This window comes from Paralichthys olivaceus, chromosome 9 (assembly GCF_024713975.1).
Source record: "Paralichthys olivaceus isolate ysfri-2021 chromosome 9, ASM2471397v2, whole genome shotgun sequence".
NCBI classification, from domain to species: domain Eukaryota; kingdom Metazoa; phylum Chordata; class Actinopteri; order Pleuronectiformes; family Paralichthyidae; genus Paralichthys; species Paralichthys olivaceus.
Genome location: NC_091101.1, coordinates 3,758,276 through 3,782,365, shown reverse-complemented (window position 1 = coordinate 3,782,365; position 24,090 = coordinate 3,758,276). Strand labels below are relative to the sequence as shown.

At 44.7% G+C, this 24,090-nt stretch overlaps 1 protein-coding gene across 4 annotated transcripts; it reads left to right on the top strand.

The window, feature by feature from the left end:
• The first annotated feature begins 3,844 nt into the window (after window positions 1-3,844).
• Window positions 3,845-22,819, top strand: pcdh10b (protocadherin 10b). 4 transcript variants are annotated; one of them, XM_069531766.1, is made up of 6 exons: window positions 3,845-6,908; window positions 8,075-8,133; window positions 8,337-8,443; window positions 15,665-15,745; window positions 17,899-18,261; window positions 21,356-22,819. In XM_069531766.1, exons 1-6 carry the CDS (start codon window positions 4,560-4,562, stop codon window positions 21,373-21,375), a joined length of 2,979 nt encoding a protein of 992 aa, XP_069387867.1. In that variant the 5' UTR covers window positions 3,845-4,559; the 3' UTR covers window positions 21,376-22,819. The 4 variants fall into 4 exon arrangements, with proteins under 4 accessions (XP_069387867.1, XP_069387865.1, XP_069387868.1 ...); XM_069531764.1 differs by having other exon boundaries at window positions 3,847-7,073; XM_069531767.1 differs by having other exon boundaries at window positions 3,851-7,073; window positions 17,899-18,056.
• The last annotated feature ends 1,271 nt before the right edge of the window (window positions 22,820-24,090 follow it).

Below are 24,090 nucleotides of genomic sequence, written 5' to 3'. Positions count from 1 at the left end.
CCACACAACAGAAACGCGATCACAATGAAAGTGAGCGACAACGGATGTTGACAACGAAATGAGTAGTTACTGTCAGTATGTTTTCTTCCTGTGGCCAGTGAATCATCATTTGTGACAGGTCAGTCACCACTTAAAAAGTGAAGCTTGTCTATTTCAGGTTTGTCTTCCTCCTTTTTGGCTTTTCACAAATGATTGCTCAGTTGAACTTCTCGTTCTATTGCCAACATCTGTTGTCACTCACTTCCGTTCGAGTTGTGTATCTCCTTGTGTGGCTCTTGTATTTGTTTTTTTCCGTCCATGGGCTCGTGGTAATTAAGAACAATCGAACCAAGGCTAGGTTTTGCTCATATGAATACTGGGTGGCATTGTATAACATGACAACACTGATTAAACTGTTCTTGGATGAAGTTACACCACCTCCAACCCTTCACCTGACTCAGAATGCCAGCCAACTCTTGGTTCAGCCCATGATTATCTCTCGCCTCGACTACTGCAGTGCCTCTCTGCCTTCATGCACAGTGAAACCCTCACAGATGGTCCAGAATGTGGCGGCGTGTCTGGTCTTCAATCAGCCTGAAAGGGCACATGTCACTCCGCTGCTCATCAAGAATCCAATTCAAGTCACTAATGCCTCAGCGACTTCTGGGTCTGCATCCTCAACTCAGTCATTCAGAGTTATGCTCCTTCATGGCCAATCTGTTCCTCTAAAGGACCATTGTCTGCTGTTTACATCCTTGCACACGAGGCCGTCACAGTCCAGACTCGTTGACTGTGCAACAAGCTACGGAAGGATTGTTAGAGCAAGAGTGTCCCTCTGTTTTCAAATAACTTAATCAAACCACGAAGGCAAACAAGCGAGGGAACGGAATTGGATTTAAATCAAAACCCCGACAGTTGAGAATGAACTTTGAAAACAGAACACAGATATGTAGAAGCTCTCCTATGATACTGTGAAATCTGTGACCAAAAGTCGTTTGTTTCCCAACATCTAAATTTACCTTGAGTATCACATTACAGGAGTGTTTCCTCCTCCGTGTTAATTGATAGTACGCTTGTTAAAGCTAACAGGAGGAGAGACGGTGCTTAGATTTAGATTAGACGATGCTCTCTGGTCCCTGTAGCTTTGTAACACTTGATTGCCTTACATGCTGTTATCTCCTGGTCTAATTATCTTATGGGTGGAACTGCTTTAGGGCAGCCTTTTTCAGCTTTTTTTTCTTTTTGGCCTGCTCCAGTGTATGAGAAACTTTTGATGTGTAAGATGGCCACTATTTTTACCCACCAAAAGGCAGTGATTACCAGTCGAAGTGCTGTGTTTTAAGCCTGAAAGATCAGTGTTCACCCGGGATTAGCGTATGGATTTGCACATACAGAAAGCCTCGGTACAACCCCCACCCTCCTTGCTCCAGTCTCGCTCGAGCTATCTGAGCAGACAGTGATGCATGTCTAACTTGCACCACTGACTTTATGGGACTTGATTTATAAAATCTCTTCTTGGGGTCAATTCATGTTTCTCCTCGGGTGGCTTGTTTGAGTGTGTGGCTCTGAAAGTCTGCACACAGCCGGAATCATGTGTGTTTATGTGTGTGTGTGTGTGTGTGCGTGTGTGTGTGTGTGTGTGTGTGTTAGTATTAGTGTGCATGTTAATGTGTGTGTGTTTTACTCGCTGCATCCCATGGAAGCAAATCTGTTGGTGTTCTGGACTCCAGCACAGCGGGCAGAATCAGCATGGTGAGAGAAGGACCACACTGCACAGGGGTGCACCAGTGTGTGTGAGGTGTAGTGTCGCAGTTGCTCACTGGGGGGAGCCCTCGGTCTGACATTAGCTGCTCTCCTCCTTCTCTCAGCTAAATTCACACAGCTAATGGATGCAGGCACCGCTTCCCTGCAGCAGCCACGGCCAAGTGTCAGTCCACAGAGAGGAGAGGATTCACGGAGAACACAAGCAATTCGAATAAAAAACAGCTATATATTTTGATTGGTTCACCAGCCCTCATCAGGGAGACATGAACAAGAATAAACAGTACAACATGGATATTGGAGAAATGATCCAGAGGATTCCACCATTTAGACCATTAGTAAATGAAACAGTTTGAGAAACACTACCGTTCAGTAAATTACATAAAGAAGGGTGGGAAAAGCAAAAAATAAAAGAAAGAAATGCCATTATTGATCTCAATCTAAGTACATTACAGTCTTCATATCAGAATCATAGACTGAGATCTAATTACTATTTTAGACATATAATGTAGCCCTCGCTTCTGCATCCTGTACCAATTAACTTCCTTTAACTAATAACCAATAATCAATTAAAATCAATATGCATGCATTTCATACCATGTGCATTTATTTCTTTTTATGCACTCCCACCATGAATAATCAGATGTCCAGGGAGATGGGAGAGGAAAGCAGCGTCTTCTCCAGACATTTGGATAAATCTGTAGAAACAAAATGGATGACTCTGATTCTCTGACTGAATTCATGACCAAGCACTCTATTATACACAACTCCTCTGGTGATTCTTGATGTTCTTTGACCTATCTTTTATTAATATTGATTATTCAATTGTCTGATTTTGCACTGTTTGGTCTCCATTGCTCATGGTAACTTTGCTTTCCCACTTCCATTTTAATTCTTATAGCTCCGTTTTGCTTTGTGTGACTTTAATGCGAATATTTTCTAATATCAGTGTTGTGTTTAGCTGCTAGAGCAGTGGTACTCTGTGTCACCATGACCTCTGACCTTCTGTCCTGTGTGTTTCTCTTTTTGTTTGAACATCTAAAGTCCCTTAATAGAAGTGACCAGATAATTTTATCAACTGTTTTATCCACTTAAATACAGTAATATATCCAAATTATTATTTTGTTATAATTGTTTGATTATTGTAATTCTATTGTTATTTTAATTCAGTCAACTATGATTATTTTTGAATGTGCTTTACAATAAAAACATTTGGATTTGTTTTAAACCAATTGTTTGGACATTATGTCTGTGAAACACTGAATTCCAAACAAGTATTTCAGCTTTTTGTCTGATATGGTTTCAAAAATGAAATCCTCTGGCTAAAATCTATAAATACAAAAAAGTAAAATAAATGATATCTGGGCTTCTGGAAAACATAGCAAAAACAACACAACAGTGCACCTGCCTTTGTTGACACACCACCCACCAACTGTATACCATTGAGATGTCCTCAACAGCTTTGATAAAGGCATCGATTGAGTTATTCAATAAAAAAGTTTAGATGAAGATGGAGGAAGGATTTTTGCTGCTCTCCCTGAAATGGATGCGTCCTGTCCGCTCCATCCACTGGCACACGCATCATTTACACAGCCCCTGTTTCGTCTTTAACTTTTTGATCGTTACGCATGTACCCACGGTCCTTGATGTGACTCACACCCTATATGTTCACACTGGCACCGCTAGGGGTCGCGTGAAGTCCGCAGATGCGCCGCTCCCCCCTGACTGTCCCGCTGCCGTGTGGGGCACAGGGAGATAATAACCCAACTACTACCGGGTGTAATTATAGCGCACGGTCCTGAGAGCGGCGCATGAATGGCGAATGATTCACCGCATACATATCACAACATTTGCATGCATTAGCCCGATTTACCCGGCCTGTCCTGGGGCTCACACAACACCAAGTCAACAAGTCCCCCACACTCAATGTGATCACCCACCCCCTCATTAGATGATGGGCTTTAAGTCACGGGGGGGGGGGGGGGGCAGGTGGGACGTGTGTCCAGGTTGTGGCAGCTGAGGGGTTAAAGGTAATAAATGTCCAGCCTCCCTCTCACTCTCTCTCTCACTCTGTTTTCTCCAGCGTCAGGTATTCTAGAGAGAAGCCAGTCCCAGCTCGAAGGGAGGTGGAGAGATGTAGAGAGACAGCGAGGGAGCCCATGGGCCGAGCGCACGTTGACAGGCGGCCCCGCCATCCAATCAGGAGAGAGCTATCAGCGTGATTTACAGCCGCGGGGGCTGAGAGAGGGAGGTGCGACGCGGGGGGAGGAAGAAAAAAAAAAAGCAAATTGTTGAGTGAACAGCATCAGTGGAGAGTGGAGTGGAGGAGACCGCAGTGAGGGCGCAGGCTGCCAAGAAGAGACACAGGCAGAAAAAGAGGAAAGAGGCCAAGTCCGAAATTTATCCACTGAAAGAAAAAATGTTTTTCCTATTTTTCTAATATGGATTATGGTTTCTTTTTCTCTACTTCTTCCCTGACTGCCTTCATCACTCCAGCCGCACCGCGCTTCACTGGAATGTGCGCTCTAGCTTCTCCGGGACGCAGCTGAACAACAAGACAGTGGAACACTGGAGCTAGAATACAGAAAATAAATTAAAAGCTCCAATAGTCATTTTAACTGTTTCTTTATTTTTACAAGATGCCTCTCTTTTAGTGGGACAGATTTTTCTGGATGCCTTACGCGTTTTTTGAGACTTTTACGCATTTTTGAGACTTTTACATCCCGATTTAAATGTGATGGAAATTGACATTTTGTCCATTAACAGAGGATAACACGGTTTATGGTCTTTTCTACCTAAGTGCACTTGTTTTTCCGGCGATGATTGTGTTTGTGATTGTCCTGTGCATCACGGATGGAGTGCTCGCTCAGATACGCTACTCTGTGCCGGAGGAGGCGGACCAAGGCACCTTGGTGGGGAATATCGCCGAAGACCTGGGACTGGACCTTACCAAACTGGCCTCTCGCCGGTTCCAGGTCGTGCCAAACTCTCGCACGCCGTACCTGGAGGTGAACTTGGAGAACGGCGTCCTGTTCGTGAACGAGAAAATCGACCGGGAGCAGATCTGCAAGCAGAGCGTCAGCTGCCAGCTCAACATGGAGGTGTTCTTGGAAAACCCGCTGGAGCTGTTTCGGGTCGAAATCGAGGTGGTGGACATCAACGACAATCCACCCAGCTTCCCGGAGACGGACATCACGGTGGAGATCTCAGAGAGCGCCACTCCGGGCACCCGCTTCCCCCTCGAGAGTGCGTTCGATCCGGACGTGGGCTCTAACGCATTACGCACGTACGATATCACCACTAACAACTACTTTTACCTGGACGTGCAGACCCAATCGGACGGAAACAAGTTCGCAGAGCTGGTCCTGGAGAAGCCGCTGGACAGGGAGCAGCAGGCGGCGCACAGGTACGTGTTGACCGCGGTCGACGGCGGTCAGCCTCCGCGGACAGGCACCGCGCTGTTGGTGGTCAAAGTGCTGGACTCTAACGATAATGTTCCGGTGTTTGACCAGCCCGTCTACACAGTGAGCCTCTCGGAGAACGCACCGGTGGGCACACTGGTCCTTCAGCTGAACGCCACCGACCTGGACGAGGGATTAAACGGGGAGATAGTTTATTCCTTCAGCAACCACATCTCCAGCCGCGTAAAGGACTTGTTCAGCATTGATCCGCGCACTGGGCGCATCGAGGTGCGCGGAGAGGTGGATTTCGAGGAGAGCAGCCTCTATCAGATCTTTGTCCAGGCCAAGGACCTGGGGCCAAACGCCGTGCCCGCGCACTGCAAAGTGCTGGTCAAAGTCAACGACTTGAACGACAATGCACCGGAGATCACCTTCAGCACCGTCACCGAGTCGGTGAGCGAAAAGGCGGCTCCCGGCACTGTGATTGCGCTGCTGAGTGTCACGGACCGAGACGCAGAGGAGAACGGCCAGATCAACGTGGAAATCCTCGGCGATGTCCCTTTTAAATTGAAATCCTCCTTCAGGAATTATTTCACCATCTTGACGGACGGGCCGCTGAACCGGGAGCAGGCGGAATCATACTCGGTCACGGTGGTGGCGCGGGATAAAGGGACACCGTCACTCACCACCAGTAAGTCCATCCGAGTCCAGGTGTCCGATGAGAACGACAACGCGCCCACTTTTACGCAGACCATATATGATGTGTATGTGACAGAGAATAACGTGCCAGGAGCGTACATACATGCTGTGACGGCTCTGGACACGGACGTCGGGCAGAATGCGCTCATCAGCTACTCCATATTAGAGTGTGACATCCAGGGCATGTCCGTCAAAACATATGTGTCAATCAACGAGGAGACAGGCTATCTGTATGCACTCAGGTCTTTCGATTATGAGCAGCTGAAGGATTTCACTTTCATGGTCCAAGCCAGAGACGCAGGCACCCCGGAGCTCTCCTCCAACGCCACAGTCAAAGTCATCATAGTGGACCAAAATGACAATGCCCCGCTGGTGTTGGCACCCCTGGGGAAGAACGGCACAGCCAGGGAGCCCCTGCCCCGCTCAGCCGAGCCGGGATACCTGGTGACCCGCATCGTGGCCATGGACGCAGACGACGGTGAGAACGCGCGGCTCTCCTACAGCATCCAGCGGGGGAACGAGAATGGCATGTTCAGGATGGACTGGAGGACAGGCGAGCTGCGCACGGCCAGGCGGGTGTCGGTCAAGCGAGACCCCCACCAGCTCTACGACCTGCTGATCGAGGTGAGGGACCACGGCCAGCCGCCGCTGTCCTCCAGCGCCAGCGTGCTGGTGGTGCTGGTTGACAGTGTGGCTGAGGGCCACGGCAGCGGGGACAGAGGAGGCGCTGCCAAGGCCAAAGATGGCACCCTGGACCTCACCCTGATCCTCATCATCGCCCTGGGCTCCGTCTCCTTCATCTTCCTCCTGGTCATGATCGTGCTGGCCGTGCGCTGCCAGAAGGACAAGAAGCTTAACTTATACACCTGCCTGACCAGCGAATGCTGCCTGGGCTGCAGCTCCTGCTGCTCTCAGCAGGGCCGAGCGCGCAAGAAAAAGCTCAGCAAGTCGGATATCATGCTGGTGCAAAGCGCTGTAAACGTGAGTGGACCCGGTTCAGCTCAAGTCCCCGTGGAGGAGTCAGGGAGCTTCGGCTCCCACCACCAAAACCAGAACTATTGCTACCAGGTATGTCTGACTCCAGAGTCTGCCAAAACCGACCTCATGTTCCTAAAGCCGTGTAGTCCGTCTAGGAGCACAGACACCGATCACAATCCGTGCGGGGCCATAGTCACAGGGTACACAGACCAGCAGCCTGACATCATATCAAACGGCAGCATTTTATCAAGCGAGGTAAGAGTCCCTCTCATACCTTACAGTTTAACTCCCCCTCCATCCAGAGACCCTCAGCATGTGTAAAACCTGCTTCATACTCAGGATCTCACATCAAGCCTGCCTGTTTGAATCCATTCACATGACAGATAGAAAATATGTTTCATACCAGAGCCATCTCCAGTCCCTGATCCCCCCCCCCCCTCAGATCAACAGCAGGTCTGAGGAGTCTTTCATGAAGTGCTGATACAGAATGCTGCTATGAGTTAGCTCAGGGAAAAGCATAACATAATCACAGTGATTAGACCACTTGTTGCTGACATGTTGCCTTTAACTGTCCTTAGGGAGGTCAGCTGTGAAATAGTAATTATTGCATGATCATGTTTTGATATATATATAATGATTTTAAAAAAAGACAGATAAAGAGAAGAGAATAGATGTAATGTATGGTGGGTCAGAGCTGCTGGCTGCTGTGTGTGTGTGTGTGTGTGTGTGTGTGTGTGTGTGTGTGTGTGTGTGTGTGTGTGTGTGTGTGTGTGTGTGTGAGAGTCTCTGGGGAGAGGAGTGTTTGCATTAAGCATACTGGTCACAATGTTGCTGAGTTGCACGAGAACAAAGATGCATCTCTTGGCGGTGCCAGCCTGAATCGGTGCACTACTTTATCTTGCCGCCCAGGCAACATATCTGTAGAGCCGTGCACATTCCTCTGGTGTGTGTGTGTGGGGGGGGGGGGGGGGGGGGGGGGGGAGCTCCTCTCACACACACACTCCTCACCTCATGTGAATGTTGTGTGTGATGATTGAGCGCTGAGGGTAATTTTGCAGACAGCATCAATCAATGGCACTGTGTGGGTTGCATCATATCTGGCTGGATGGTGCTGATGTATTTTTGCCTGTTATCTTGTTCAATGTGTTAATCATGTTACACAGGCTGTTAGAGTGACACACACTGACACAACCCCCCCCCCCCCCCCCCCCCCCCCCCCCCCCCCCCCCCCCCCCCCAACCCTCTTTCTCTTTCAGACCAAACACCAACGAGCTGAACTCAGCTACCTGGTTGACAGGCCAAGACGTGTCAACAGGTAAATATGGAGAGAGACTCAAGTCCTGCAGCCTCTCTGGTGCTCGCAGTGTTCGCTACCTCTTATCTGTTCGTGCACTGGCACATTCACTCTCTGACTCTGACTCCAGTAATATTAGAAAGGGGGTTTTAATCTCTCTCTAAATAAATTGAAAAAAAAAACACCCGGCCAGGCTTTTGATTCAGTGATGTCTTTGGTTTCAGCTCGGCTTTCCAGGAGGCAGACCTGGTGAGCTCCAAAGACAGTGGCCACGGAGACAGCGAGCAGGGAGACAGCGACCACGACGCCACTAATCGAGGCCATTCCTCCGGTAAGAAACTCCCTTTGCTCTGCTGTGTTTGTCTATGACGTAATTCTCTGTTTTTACCCCCCACTATCAGTTTATTCATTTTTTCCCCCTATCAGTCAGTCAGTGTTCTAAAGCACTGGAGTAGGCTTTGCTTATAAGCATGTGGTGTGGGGCCAGGAGCAATTTGCCGCCCATGTCTCCAGTGCTGAAATCTGGACTCCTCGAGCTCACATGCGGCTCATTGTGCGGGGCTGGGTAAATGAAAGCACTTTTTAATTATGGCGAGCATCACACATGGCTGAAGTCAGCATCATCTAAAAGCACTTCAGCGTGTCCGACAATCAGCTTTTATGACGAGGGCGTTGTACTTTAGTACGTCCTAATTTCTTTCTAGTGCCACTGTGCCTTGTGATTTCCTGTTACATCCCTTGAATAGAAGAAGGAAAAGGGAGAACATTTAAAGGGTAAAGCAGAATCCTGTAAGCCTCTGAGAGCTCGCCTTTAATGTGTACATTAAGCGGCATCTCTTCTGACACGTAATGATTTAATGTCGGTGGGCAGAAAGCGAAACCCCGGCGCTGTGTGTTTGTAAATATGTGGCGGCGTTAATGAGGAGCCCCGCTCCCTGTGAGCTCGGTCACTCGGAGCTGGAGACCACTCGACGAGACGTGACAGGCTTTTTAATGAGGCCACGCTCGCACTGGAGTGCTGGGATGCGGACCAAATAGGTTGAGGCCGTAGCAAACAAAACAGGCGATTCATCCGTTCATTAGATTCATTAATGCATTAATTCATGCAGTTGTTCTCTGACTGCACTCTCTTAATCCATCTCTTGTCCCTTGCTTTCTCACTGACCGTATATCCTTCCGTGCCCATCCTTTTTTTCTTTTTTAATCTTCCCTGTCGAAAGGAACCCCTCCGAGATGATACAATAGGGCCCCACTGAGTTATGAATGGTGGTTTTATGTCTTCATTCAGTGGCGGGGGCCTCTGCGGACGGAGCCTGTCATCGTGTCTGGTCCTCGCAGTGCCAAATGAAGTTTTCCTGCCACTTCCACTGTTACTCCTCTAGACTGGCTTGTGACGCAGACATCAGTAAACTGAAACACACAGAGCTAAACCCTCCTCACTGCCCCCACCCTCTTTTTTTTTTTTTTTTAGCTCTAATAAGCTCAGGTTTTTTCTTCTCCATCACTGTGGAGCCTCTTTGCTCCTAATCGGGACTGAGCCAGCCAGCTCCTTTATTTGGATGGAGTTGTCCTATTTCGAGTGCATTAGCATTTCATGTCAACGCTGCCAGCCAGAGTTCATATTCTGTTATGAATACTCTCTATCTTTTACCCAAGCGGGACTGGCTGGATATTCATCCTCGACTTTTGGTATCAATAACATGGAAATACTTTTCTAAACCTTCATGTAGGAAAATATATACCCTCTTTTATCCTTCCACTGAATAAGTCAAAGTTGAGAAATGTCGGAGTTGTCAGTCTAAACATAAGCAGCTGACCTGATGAAAGAAAATCATACAAAACTATGAATAACATCTGTGCCAGCTTTTGGATTCTGTGAGTGATAGACGTCTTTTCAGGTTCTGTTTGCAAATGCGGTTTGGCCTTTTTCAGCAGTGTGGCACCAGCAGCAGCTGCTGCATGTAGATGTGGTCCTGCTTCAAATACATCAGCGTTTTGTGAGTATAGAGAAAATCGGCCAGCCTTTATGTTTTCTTTTCCTTTTTTGAACAAAATAAGCCCCCGGCCTCAACAAGACAGTCAAGTCTAAAAGTGGAAACATTTTGAAAGCTTGGATTGAAATTTAAATCAGGAACTTTCTGAATAAAGAATAATTCAACTTGATCGTCAGACATAAAACATTAGCTGCTGGTACAGTTTTTGACATTCTTTGCCACAGAGACGTTAGCTGCTCTGTTAAATGCTCACAATCATTTGTGCAGCTGTGGCGCAGGAGGTAGAGCGGTGCGTCTACTAACCAGAATGTTGCGGTTTGATCCTGTACACTGAACCCCAAACTGTCCTTGATGGCTGTGCCAGTAGTGTGTGAGTGATGTGTGAGAAAGCATGTGGATGGGCTTAGACTGTGCTTTTAGTGGTCATCAAGACTAAAAAAGAGTTTTATAAAAAAACAGACCATTTAGTATCAAGGTTGAAGCCGATCTCTTTTCAGCAGAGAGTGGAGGTTTGTAGTTCACCTTGGTTTTACCTTTGTACCCCAACTCAGGCCGCAGAGCTGCTGTAAGTTCTGTCTCAAGTGTGTTAGACCGCCCGTACAGCTGCACTCTCTCACACCACGCCACGCTGTACATCCAGCTGTGATGCAGTGGTCAGAACATCAGCATCACGTCACCGCTGACTTTGAGTACCCTTGGCGCGGCGAGCGGAGTACAGTTACATTGCCGCAGCGTTATCACGCAGCTTAGTGCCTTTAAACAGATTATTTGCTGTGCATCAAGTCTTTGTTTGATTAGGATAATTGATAGCGTGGCTTAGTGTTCCGCCATTCTGCTCCCACAATGCTGGTAAAAGAACACAGGCTTTACTCCCTGTGTGCTAATTGAGTTTGTCAGCAGCGAGGGGCACACTCGAACTGTGTCAGTGTTGAATAAATGCTAATGTTAAATCAACGTGTCAATGTCATCCATCACAATGGCGCGTTAGCCTCTTCGCCTGACTTTGACAGGGGACTTTATGGATAGACCAGCGGAGGAGGGAGGAGGGCTGAAAGTTTTGCTTCCAGTGAGACAGATTTATCGGAGCACATTGGTTTAGATGTTACACTAAATTTGTTCTATGGAGAATTAAAGCATTATCGGGACATACTGGCAGGGAAATACGGAGATAAGATTTGTTTGAACGTGTTTTCAACTGCTGAAAAAGGCCTCGCAGAGAAGGATGGTACTGCTTACCCTCACTGCCCCATAATTTTCTCTCTGTTTTTTTCTTTTGTTGCTGACGTGCCAACATTTCCAGGCTGTTTGCCCGCTTGTTACCTGATCAAAAGCCACAAGGTTTATTTTCACATCAAGGATGCACAAAGAGTCCAGAAATCACCTGTAATGCACATATAAACAGGATGAAGCATAAACTCACGGCAAAGTTTCTTTGTCGTCTTTTGTTCGATTCTGACCCATTTGGATCATTTTGCATCATATGTGGAACAAACTCCTCCTTGGCCTGATCAGCGCCAAGGTTATTTTCAAGGCGTCGCAGTGTGCGGCTGAGAGCGACGGAGAGTGTGGGAGAGAGATGGAGCATTTTCATTAAAGGTCGAACGCGGGATTCATTTGTCCACATCCAATTGATCACTGTAAGCGGATGATTATTATACATAAGACTTTTCTTTTCATTTTCTTTATCTGTCATGCAGAAAACCATCGTATTAATTTATTTAATGAATACATTTGCTCCACACTGCTTCATTATTCACTGATTTAAAGATAAGATAACTGCGCTGTGGCCCTCTCCTGCTCCATGTGTGCAGAGTGAAAACGTTACGCTTCACTCACACTGCTGTGCTGCTGTGAGAGAGCAGGGACGACATGTTACACACTGTAAACGTTCCAAAGCATGAGCAGAGCAGGACTGGGAAGGAAACATAACTGACGGAGGCGCTGTGGTGTGAGCAGAGGAAGGTGTCACATGGTGCGCGAGTGCATCGAGCGCGCACACACACACACACACACACACACACACACACACACACACACACACACACACACACACACTCTGAACTTGTGTTTGGAGGCAGTTCAAAAACCTAGAGGGACCAAGCATATGAGAGCCTGCAGTAGGTTACAACAGTTTATTTATTTTCCACATGAAAACACCCAAAGTGATGATGAGAATGAAATTATCATTAATGCAGAATTTGTATAGGAAGGACTCTGTCCCCCTTTCTGTGCTGTTGCTCGCTGCAGTGTGCGGAGGCAGAGCAGTGATGGCGTGATCTAAACCCCTCCGTGATTTAAGCCTTGACGCAGGTTTTAATGCAGTGAAAGTGGTGCCAAATGCATAAATATTGTATTTAGAATTATACATATTATAATTGCCGCATCTATTATTTCTATCACTCCTGCAAACGTCACCATCACCCCTGCGTCTAAACTGTATGACCTGTTAATGTAACATATTCATCACCTGCTATCACAGGGAAGGCCGATCCTTTTCCTCGTCAACCTGGAAGTGCGCGAGTGTGCCATGCTATCACAGACAACAAGACTGCTCGCGTTAGAAGTGTTAGAAGGCACTGAAAGCTGTTTTTGTTTTCATTAGAGCTCCACTGTATGACTGTTCACAAGGTGCTGCAGCCCAGAGTGAGAACACTCAAAATGATCCTATTAAGCTGAATTATGAACCATTAGGGTCATGTCTATCCACTGTACTTTCACTCTCGTGGTCATATATATTGACTTGGAGATAAACTATTTAAATATGATAAAGGATGTACTGACGTAAAAAGCAAAATAATACTAAAATATCTCTAAAACATTGACTTTTTCTATTTCAATTACATGTTAAAGTCCCACGTATTACATAAGTTCAATATAAAGGGTTTTATATCATGTTGAGTGAGTGTGAATAAATCAAATAACTAGAGAATGATTAAGTTTAACTTTATTTACTCAAAACTCACGTTATTTAATTTATTCACACCAACATAACGTGATCGAAAACACTTTGTTAAATGAGGGTTAGGGTTAATAATATAGTAACAGTGAAATTTAAAAAATAAAATAACAATTAATGCTGTAAATGCATTACACAGTTACATAGATGTTCCCTCTTGTGTACATATACTTTCCGTTTTACAGATATTGAGGGTAATCAATCCAATTATGTTTTTAAAGAGCATATTCACTAATCACTATTTGTCCCTGAGGGTTTAACAAGGTGCAGCATCCTCTTCCCCTAACCTTCGGCTAAGGAAACACTACCAAAATAACTCCAATAAACAGGTGGAAAAATGGATAGAGAGAGCATGAAATGAGTGATCCGTCTTCCAGGATGGACAGAGGTGCAATAGATTTCACTTGTAGCGAAGCACATCAACAAAATAACAATACAACATTCACGAGAAAAGACAGCGAGCTAAAATAGCTGAGAATTATTTTTAGGTAGCTTACAGTTCTTGAAAACATTTATTAACAGAAGCTTCCTGTTAGGTTTAACTAATCACATATTTATCAAAACAGACAAAAAATATATTTTCTCAACAAACTGAGTAATTGACTTGATTTTCACGTGGACGTATTATAATCTGCACTTGATCATATTTAGACCCAGGAGCTGATGTGGGAAAGATAATTCTGAACTATAAAAAAAGAAGCAGTTACAGGTCAACGTTTAATGTTGACCTGTAGAGTTTTCTGTGGTGCAGGTTAAAGGGTCATTCCATTCATTCTGTGATGGGCACATTTCCTGGTAAATTAAATCACAGTGGGATTAAAGTGCTCCTCATTTGCGCCGAGCTCCTGCAGCACCACTTCTGCAGCCCAGGGAGTCCCCTCAGGGGCCCCACATCCAGTCCAGCTACATTGTGTAAAGTACATATTATCAATATAGCCAGTGTCACGCACAAAGATTAAGTCAAGACGCTTATCCAATTTTTTACCCCCACCCCCCACCAGCCCCCTCCGTCCCAATCCACTCCCATCTCTCCCCGCTGTCGTGATGAATTCCTCCTTAGGCCTGCATTTCACGTTATCGCCGTGGTAACAGCTCGCTGATCAGTAATTCATTTTTTCAGACCTCTGCATACCAATTACCAAATGAAGGTTATTATCGAGACTTTGCCGCTTGCCCCCCCACGCGAGCGCCGTGCAGAATGCCAAGATGAGATGAGGCGTCAGAAGTAACGAGGGGTCAGCACGCCTCAAGAGCGCCCCGCCCTCCTGCTCGCTGTCTCCCTGCTGGCCTCTTCACTTGTGTTTGGCTTAGCGCGATGCGTGTTGACACAGTTCTTTTACATGAGAGCGGAGGGCAGAAGAAGCCGGACTGAGCATCGCAACCCTTGATGAATGAGCTCTGAGAATATGTTTGGAAATTGACATAGTGGAGATATAATCGCCCAAAACCTTTATAGTCATTTAAAGCTCGGCCCGGCCTCCGTGTGTGTGTGTATGCTGAGAGGGTCACTGTTACAGCTGAAATGGTTTTATCAGTCTGGTCTGATAGACGCTGTCTAATGTTCATGGGGAACATCTAATTTAGCCAAAATGTCAAGAAATATCAAGATGTCTTGATATGTCTTTATGACTGAAATTACCCTCCGCTTCCCTCTCTCTCCGTCTTTTCTTCTTTCTCTCTCTCTCTCTCTCTGTCTCGCTGTGTGTGTGTGTGTGTGTGTGTGTGTGTGACAGTCTTATCTCTCTGGCTGAGTCTAAATGCCATTTCCTGTTCCCATTTTGAGAATTAACACAGCATCCATTTTGTAATGGAAGCAGAGCTCCGTGTCCAACTTCGCTTTGTTTTTTTTTTTGGTTTATTTTGCTGCTCACATCGTTCTGCTCCCTGTGCGTTCAGGTGCACTCATGGCGTAAGGTCTGCGACCGGCGTGAGTTCTGGTCGCGTCCCCCATCAATTCAAGCACTGTGTTGTTTCCTCCGGTGGACGAGGCCGTATTAAAACGTAATGTGATGGTGTATTTATGGCATGTTGGTTAATATTTAATAAGAAACCCTCTCCTCTCGATAGGAGACTGGGCACTTTTCCAAGCTGTTAGTGATGGCAAGCCAAATTAATCCGCTTTGTAACAAAGCAAATTCCCCGTTTGCTGACTGCTACAGACACACACACCACAACACGCACTCACACACTGCTTAGTGAGACGGCAGCAGTCTTAGCCCGATCAGTCTGTATTCAGGGGGATTAGCAGCAGATAGCTCTAGCTGGACAGTACAGATTTTAGCCCCAAACAGCGACTCAGACGCACACACACAACGAGCAGATGTAGGCTGCAAAAAACATGCATACACAGGATCTAAGCCCCAGTGCAAAAAACATATGGGCCGATGAAAACACAATTTGGCTTAAGGCTTACACTCGGCCTAAATAGCTGTGCCGAACGGCTAATGTTCCTACTAACTCTGTCCCCTTTAACTCTGCTCCCTTTGCCCTCTGACAGGAGGTGCTTTTCTCCCTGACAAATTCCTGCCATTAAAACCCTCACAAATAATTAGTGCAAATGAAAGTGAAGCACGCTCAAACTGGTTTTCATTTGTACCTGCAGCCAGCCTTTCATGGAGGACAATGGGGTTTGAAAAGGGGCTGAGACTGACGGATACTGAGGGCCTGGGACAGGGGCAGGCTGGTAATCTAACACTATTGAGTTTGTGGTTTGCTTCATCTAATGTCCTGGCTAAAAAGGGAGCATGAGCAGTTTGCTGGCAATGGCTTTGAAGACTGCATGCACACACACACCCACACAAACACACACACGGTTGCCTTGACTTATAAATTCCATCAAGCCATTTACTTGTTTTCACATGTTTGGATGTAGAAGCTGCAGCTCACACACAAACATCCACTGACCTGTGATATTTTGTGTTTGATTAAAGATTCAATTGGAATAATACAGTTCTCAGTCTGGTGACGGTTGTATATCTTTGTATATCGTGGACACATTAATGTGCCCATGTGTCCTTTTTCTGGGACTTTGTAAGATTTAGTTGCACGATAAAGAAATGGAAAGTTAATTTGTATGCACACGAACACAACACTGGAACTAAAAGGGAATAATCAAAATATGAGAGACACTAATCCTTTAAAAGGTTTACACCTCAGTGACCTTAATATTTCTAAAATCCAGGCTGTGGGGCTGCTTGGAAAATAAATCTTCCATCTTACATAATTTCATATCTCATATTTTGATGGCTCCTCTGAATAAATGTGCCATTTGATTAATTGTTTTTTTTTTTCATCATGAATAATTTCATGAATTTAGAGAATGAGAGTGTTGAGAAGCTTGTGCCGTGAGCAGGCGTGTGGGCTCCCTACTGACCCACCAATTTCTCCCACTCTCTTCATTTTGTCTGAATTATTTCATATTAGTAATTAGGTCATAGTTTGGTTTGACAGAGAGGGGAAAAAAACAATTTAGCCATGATGCCTCCCAATTGCTTGGCTTGGTTCTATTTTTCAGGCTGTACATATCCCAAAGCTCTTTATTCAAATTCAGGGATGACTGAGAATGTAGTTCCTGTGGTTGACTGCTTTAACTAATTCACTAATATGAATTTTTTAAAACATAATCACTTCACCTTAAAGTGAAAAAAGCTTGAAAAAAATACTTTTCACTTGCAAACAGTAAGAAATGTCCTCAAGCTCAGGAAAGAGCTCAGCATGAGCCTCGACAACTGCTTCAGGACCATTTAGTCCATTTTTTAGTATTTAAAGGTCCAGTGTGTAAGATTTAGATGAAAGTGAACTATTGGCAGAAATGTAATGTAGAATAATCCTCATGATGTTTTCACTAGTTCATTTCATCTAAATTGTAAAAGGTCCTTTATATTTAAATACTTTATATTTACATCGAGGGGACCCTCTCTACGGAGGCCACCTTTGTGGTAGCCTTTAATTGTCATAAAAACTCAGTTTCTTTTTCATGTTTGGAAGGAGAGGGTGAGGTGAGGGGTGTTCAGCTGCAACATGCAATTTCAACACTAGATATCACAGAATTCTACACACTGCACCTTTAACAACAAACATGTTTCATAAAAAACTGAGATAAATGTGTCTTGTGTCAATGGGAACTGCACTGGGAACTAGTGTAATTACAGCATCAGTAATTACCAACGTGGGGCTCAAATACAATCATTCTCCTTTGGATTTAAACAGGTCAAGGTTGTACTGTGACAACTGTTAAAAAAGTTGAAAGCATGCACCGCTGGAGAAAGAGGCTGCACAATCATTGTGCTGGAGAGACTGTGAATGGGAAATCTTCTCACCTGAGTTCTCACATATTATCAACGAGACACTTTCTGTGTTTCTGTAAAATACTTTGTTTCTCTGCCTCCTTTTAAATTATCAGATCATTTGCAGATATGATTTGTGCTTTCATAAAAAGACACAAGTGAAGGATTCTACATGTTCCACATGTATCGTGTGCTCTTTGTTTAAACTGTAATGTAAGTATGTAGCAAGTATTTATAGTAAAATAAAGATTATAGAAGTAAAAAGTAGCCCTACGTGTTCCCACTGCAATGAAGTGAAGCACAATTACCATCAAATACTTGCGTTTGTGTGTGTGTGTGTGGGAGGCTTACATATTAAAATCTGTTGAAACAGAAAATCCTGACTCGAGGAATCAAAGAGCAAGTTGCATAAGTACATAGCAGTTAAAGTCTTGCAGGAGATACTGTGGAGTTTGTCTGCGTTTTTGTGCGACTGTCTTGCTGAAATACTTGCGACCTCCAACACCTTTTCCACATTTCTCTTTTTCTCTCTCCCTCCCCTGATGCGCAGGTGCCGATCTGTTCTCTAACTGCACGGAGGAGTGCAAGGCCCTGGGCCACTCAGATCGCTGCTGGATGCCGAGCTTCATGCCCTCCGATGGGCGCCAGGGTCCGGACTACCGCAGCAACCTCCACGTGCCTGGCATGGACTCTGTCCCCGACACAGAGGTATTTGAAAGCCCAGAGCAAACGGGCGATAAGTCATTCTCCACCTTTGGCAAAGAGACGCCTGTCAGTCATCAACACCAACACCTCCATCACCACCATCTTCTCCAAAACCATCACGTCAGACACCACCACAGCTCCCTAGAGAGGAAAGAGTTGGAGGCATTTCTGCCTAGCTCCAGAACACCTTGTAACCCAGCTCATTTATGTGAGTATTGTGTTTTCGCTCGGGCCCAAGCACCCGCCCCTGATCTCCCTGATCTGCTGATCGAATTAGGTGAAAAAAAAAAAAGATTCCAAATTCAATTTTCTCCTCAGATTGGCTGGAAGAAGGAATGCATGAAATTCATTTCAGCTCCGACCTTTCTCAGCCCTCTTGTCAGGGTGTTTAACTAACTCTTCCCTCTTTGTTAAGCATCTCCATTATGTGTGACTGTGATGATCTTATCTCCCCTCACCTACCATTTCACTTCCCACCACACACACACACACACACACACACACACACACACACACACACACACGCACGCACAAACCTCCAGCACCGACTGGCCTGTGGGCCTTGCCAAATGAAACATGCCAAAAACCAATTATGATCTATACGGTTGCTTAGATGTGGGTGGAGATGTTAGCATTAAGGAAGCTCTGTCTCATTATGGAATAAAATGGCTGCCGTAATATAGACACTGGCCCTCTCACTACGCCCAGCAATGAAAAATGTCTGTTTTTAATCAGCGGAGGAGAACAGCAGGCAGCGACCTTAGCATCTCATTCTCATTCGACAGACGTCATTGCGTTGGAGCTGAGGATCAAAAAAACGTTTTAGATAATTGGAGGAGGGGGAAAAAGAAGGGAAAAGTCATATTTCCCAAGGAATTACTCTTTCTTTACTCTCATTCAAAGGCCACAAAGAGATACATCCTCAATCACTGCAATTTAGTGATAATGCTTAATTATAATTTTGTCAAGCGGTGCCTGAAGAGGCCCCTTCTCTCATCGTCTCACACAGCTCGCTGGAATTATCAGACTGTCAGAGCCCTGCTGCTTCCCGAGCGCCATCATTTAAAACCACAGCGTGCTGCTCGGAACAGCGGGGAAAAAATCACTTTTTTCTTTTAATTAATGTTTTATTCATTCTCTATGTTTTCTTTTTTTATCCTGAATCAAAAAGTTATTTCAAACAAGGAACCAATTGCTCAAATCAGAATGTCCGTGTTCTAGCACGGCGCCGGCAGCGTTGTCTTAATTGTGTTTGTGACTTCAGTGTCACGGTGGGTCTGAGTTTCAGATGTTTTTCACATCGTTCCTTTTTTAATTTTTTTTATAAATACAAATCAAGCCAATCAGGTTGTGGATGAGACTTGTATTCATAATGATGAGGATTTACAGCAATAATATCATTCAATAGTTCAAGATGAGCCATTAAACAGAAAATATAAATAGATAAAAACATCAAGCAACTATAACAGTGGTGATTATTTAATGTGACAGTGCTTGAGAAGAAGAATACGTCAGTGATATGAACAGAACATGTTAATTAATTAAATCAGCTGTGTTCCGAGCCGTTCATAGTAACATTATATTGACCATGGTGAGGACTTGTACTTATTACATTCATTAATTAAGTTAAAAAATCAGCAATTAAAAAATTCAAATGAAAACCAGTATAACAGTTGTGGTGATGTAAGCCTGTGTTGTTTGATAACAAGCATCTAACATTATAATGGAATATATATTTTTTAAAAACCTGTCAGTCTAATGATATAATAAAGCATAGTAACCTCGCTGTGGTGTGACTACACATATTTCACAGTGAAAGGATTTCATGAGTCTGAACGGCTCAAAGACCATGTTTGTCCCAGAAGCTCAGAGAAATGAAACAAGACCACTCAGGCTAAATGTGCTATTTCAAACCACAGTAACAGACACAGTGAAAAACTGTGTCATTCAAACTTTGTTTTTTACACTTTGCAGACTTCAGCTCGACGGACACTGTGTTTCTTTTGCGTGCTGCTCTCTACAGTTACCATGGAGGTGCTTATTATGCGCTTATGATGCAGCACTCGAAGTGAAGGGCTCGCAATATTGCTGCGTTTCCCAGGAACACCGCCACTCATTCCTCTCTCAAAGTAGATTACTGTGGGCCTTATGCTAATGAATGTGGGGGTGGCAGTGTGTGATTGTGTGTGTGTGGGTAGGGTGGGTGCTTGGGTGGGGGTGGATAAAGGCAAAGATTGAACAACAGTCAGAAGAGAAGGGAGGGGGGAGAACAGGGGGAGGCCGGGGGCGGAGGAAGGGATAGAATGATGATACAGGCTGAAGCCCCTTAATCTGATCAAGTCAGCCACTGATACACAGAGACTCTTTTGTCCTGGGACCCGCAGGCCCGGACTTGGACCCGGCCTGGGGTCGACGTGAGGGTGGGGTGCAGGGGTGGTCGGAGCCCACAGTGATTACCGTCATCAAACTCAGACAACATTGAGTCGGGGAGGGAGGGGGCGGGGAGAGGTTACAGCTCAGCCTCCCTCTTTTGTTGCTGCCCTAAATAAACTTGCTGTGAAATGCACCCACAGTCCAACGGCACCATTCCCATAACATGACCCCCCCCCCCCCCCCTTTCACATACATGGTCACACACATATTATCCTCGAGCCATTTCACAAGAAAGAACGGTGACGACCAAGACGAGAGATGTGACACTTCCTACCCCTTGTTGTGCATGTGTGAACCCGCAGACTCTGTGTGAATGAGGCCATTTAAGCACTGGTTTACTTTCTTTTTGTTTCCTTTTCTGTCATCCCTCAGACAATCTTGACACTCACTCCACATACACACACTCTTGAGCTATTTTCAGACGTAAACTCCCAAAAAAGTCTCTGTTCAGATCACGTTTTTTTGCGGCTCACATCACCAAAAACTCTCAAATATCAACATTTCGGTTGGAGCCTTGCATATTTGTATTCTATTTGTTTTTATATTTTTGTATCTGTGGCGTATTCAAAACGTCATCACCACGCCCACTCGCTCGTGGTTAATCGTCTGGATCATCCCCTGTTTTAATCTCACACTGGTTCATTCAGACTTTATCCAAAGGTTTTATTTGGGGGCTGGAAGGAGAAACTCCAGAGGATTTCCACAGCAACTGACTCAGAAAAATTTGCTCTCACTTCTAACCCCTCCAGATCATTTCAGAAGAATATCTGAAATTCAGTGCATGTCTGAAAGCAGCTCGACACACACTCACTCACACACTCACTCACACACGGAGCTAACCAGTTTGTGTTTCTCTCTACTTCTTACAGCGAGGAAAAGGGTTTGCTAGCTCCTTCCGGGTGGACATATCGGAAACCGCGTGACTTTGCACAATCACTCCCTGATGACCAAGGCTGTAAAAATCAACAACGAAAAAAACCAAGAAGCATTACGTTTTCAACACATTTTACCCTCCCTTCCTCATCCCTCCTCACCCAGCAAAAAATAAAGAAAAAGAAAAAAGAATAAATAAAAACACACTACAAAACACAAAATGTGAATCACCACCCCCTTGTCCCATTTGAGGAACTAAGAGTTCCTTCCTTTCTGGAATTCCTTGGATCACTGCCGGGCTTTGGAGGCACCCCTCTCTCAGGAAGAGGAGACGGTCGGACACGGAGGAGAGGGGGGTGGGACAGATGGGTGCGGGCAGGTAGACGGATAGCCTTATACTGGGAGGACCCCCATTGTCTCAGCGGGACTGAGAAACAAACAGAGGAGGAGGAAGTCAGCGTTGACGGAGAGACGAAACTGTTCTCTAGTCTCGTGCCGTTCCTTTTCCAATCTGCGTGTGCCTGTTTACAGCACGGATGTGTACGTCTCTGAGGGAAACGTTACCACATGAGGACCAGATGTGTATACTGAAGACAAACTGAAATGACAGCCACACAGAGAAACCGCCACTGAGCCCTTTAGGCATTTGTACTCGCAGAGAGACGCCAAATTGTACAGGAGAATCTTTGTGCATTTCAAAATGCAATACCACAGTTTTAGAATTTTCTATTCTGTTTATGTGGTCAGGTGTCTCTATTCTGATCTACTTCAAACTTTGTAAGAAAAGATTGTGGGCAGGATGTTTTTTTTATTTATGTTTCTTCTTTGTTTTTTTCTGAGTTCTTTTCATTTTGTTTTTGTTCTCTTTCATTGGATTTGGTTTGTTTGCCAAATCCCGGGCTTGGACAGTGTTTAGCCTGCACTTTTCTGAGGTGTCAAGTAGTTTCTATCATGTGTGAGAAGTGTTTACTGTACTCTTTTAAAAGTTTCAAGCTGAATATAAAACTATATATAAATCCATCTATATCTACTTGTTCTGAAGGCGTGCTATCCATTTGGTTCCACGCTCTGATTCAGAGGTTTGACTCGTGGTTAAAAGCCTCTGATGAAGGCTGTTGTTTTATTTTATTTTCCCACTGGGAGACATAAAGAGAGACAGAGGTTCTCATTGTTTGACATTATTTCATTTTTTTTTTTGTTTCCACTTTTGGATCTTGATAAAGATTATGTCTATAAATAAAAAGAAGGTAATAATTTAGATTGAAATCAGTGGTAATTTTGTGTCATTGTAACCAAAACTTTAAGGGTACATTTATTAAGAAACAGGACAATAACGAGGCCAAATGCAGAAGGTGTTGTACACAAATGCAGTTGGAAAGCAGTCGACACTCATTTCTTTCTCACACATTACAAACACACCAATATGCCAACAATAAACGGAAACAAATGGTGAAAAGGAAGGTCTCATGTGCTTTTATTTTGAAGCATTTCATGGTCGTATAAGGAACAGTCTGATTAGTTGGGATCTATATCTCCATAAACCCTGAGTAAAATGAGTAACTGTCCCCAGGTCTGTATTGCTCCTGAAAGTTCATTTTGTGAATGAAGTTGCACAATTGTAAGTGGTCAATAATCTGTATTTGTGTGTAACTCTTCCAGTCTGGATGACATCTCAAAGCACTTGTGTAGTACAGTGTACTCTCGCCATTCACACACACATTCCTACAGTCACAATGCCGGCTCCGCTGTCTGAAGATATGTGGGGGTTCAGTATCTTGCCCAAGGACATGCGAGTGGAGTGGGAGAGACTAGGATCAAACCACCGACCCTCCTGCTATGGGATAACTCCTGATTACTTTCAGCGGTGAAAAGAAAACATGGTTATTTTACAATTTTGAGTTTTACGTCATTTTACTTCTATCCATCAGTTGGACAGAATCTAAATTTTACCCACATGGAATATGAGCTTATAGAATATAATACATTATAAAAGTTTAGTGAGATAACTCACATTCACATGTTTATTGCAACAGTAGAACATGTTAGTGTTTGGCGTCCAGGCTCCGACTTCATGTTCATGAGCAAATTCTTATAAAGTCCCTCGGAGCCTACACGTGGATGCTGGGGTGGGGGAGGAGCTTAAATAGACCGCCTACGAGGGTTGGTGTGTATTATAGATGATTGTGGAAGGGTGATGTATGTCACATGATGTATGTCACATGATTGGAGCAGCCCAGCTCGAGTTGGCTGCCTGAACTAGGAACTTGCTCCATTTCTGTATTCAAAATTGTATTTATATAAATAGAATTAATTGAGGAATATTACAGAAAAAACTATGTTTTGTTGGTGCCTAAGGCATCATCTCAATATTTGTGGCTTAATAAAGACTGAGCTTTAATTCAAATTTTACATATTTTGTCCATCAGATTGATGTCTTCATTTGTCAGGTATCTAAACATTTGTTCCGGATTTGCCACAAACATATATTTCATGCATACACTCAAACCCCCCTCCCGTCCATATTTTTAGTATCCTTTTTTTTTCTCACATAAACTCAGTTGACATTTAGAAGTAATGTGTGGTTTTCATTCAATTCTTCAAGCTCTGGGCATCTCTTCACTCTTATACAAGCGCTCATGCTTCTTAATTCATGTCACTGAGCTGTCATGGCGTCTTCAGCTGCCTGCAACAGTGGGAGGATGTGTTCACTCGCATTAACTCGAAACAACAA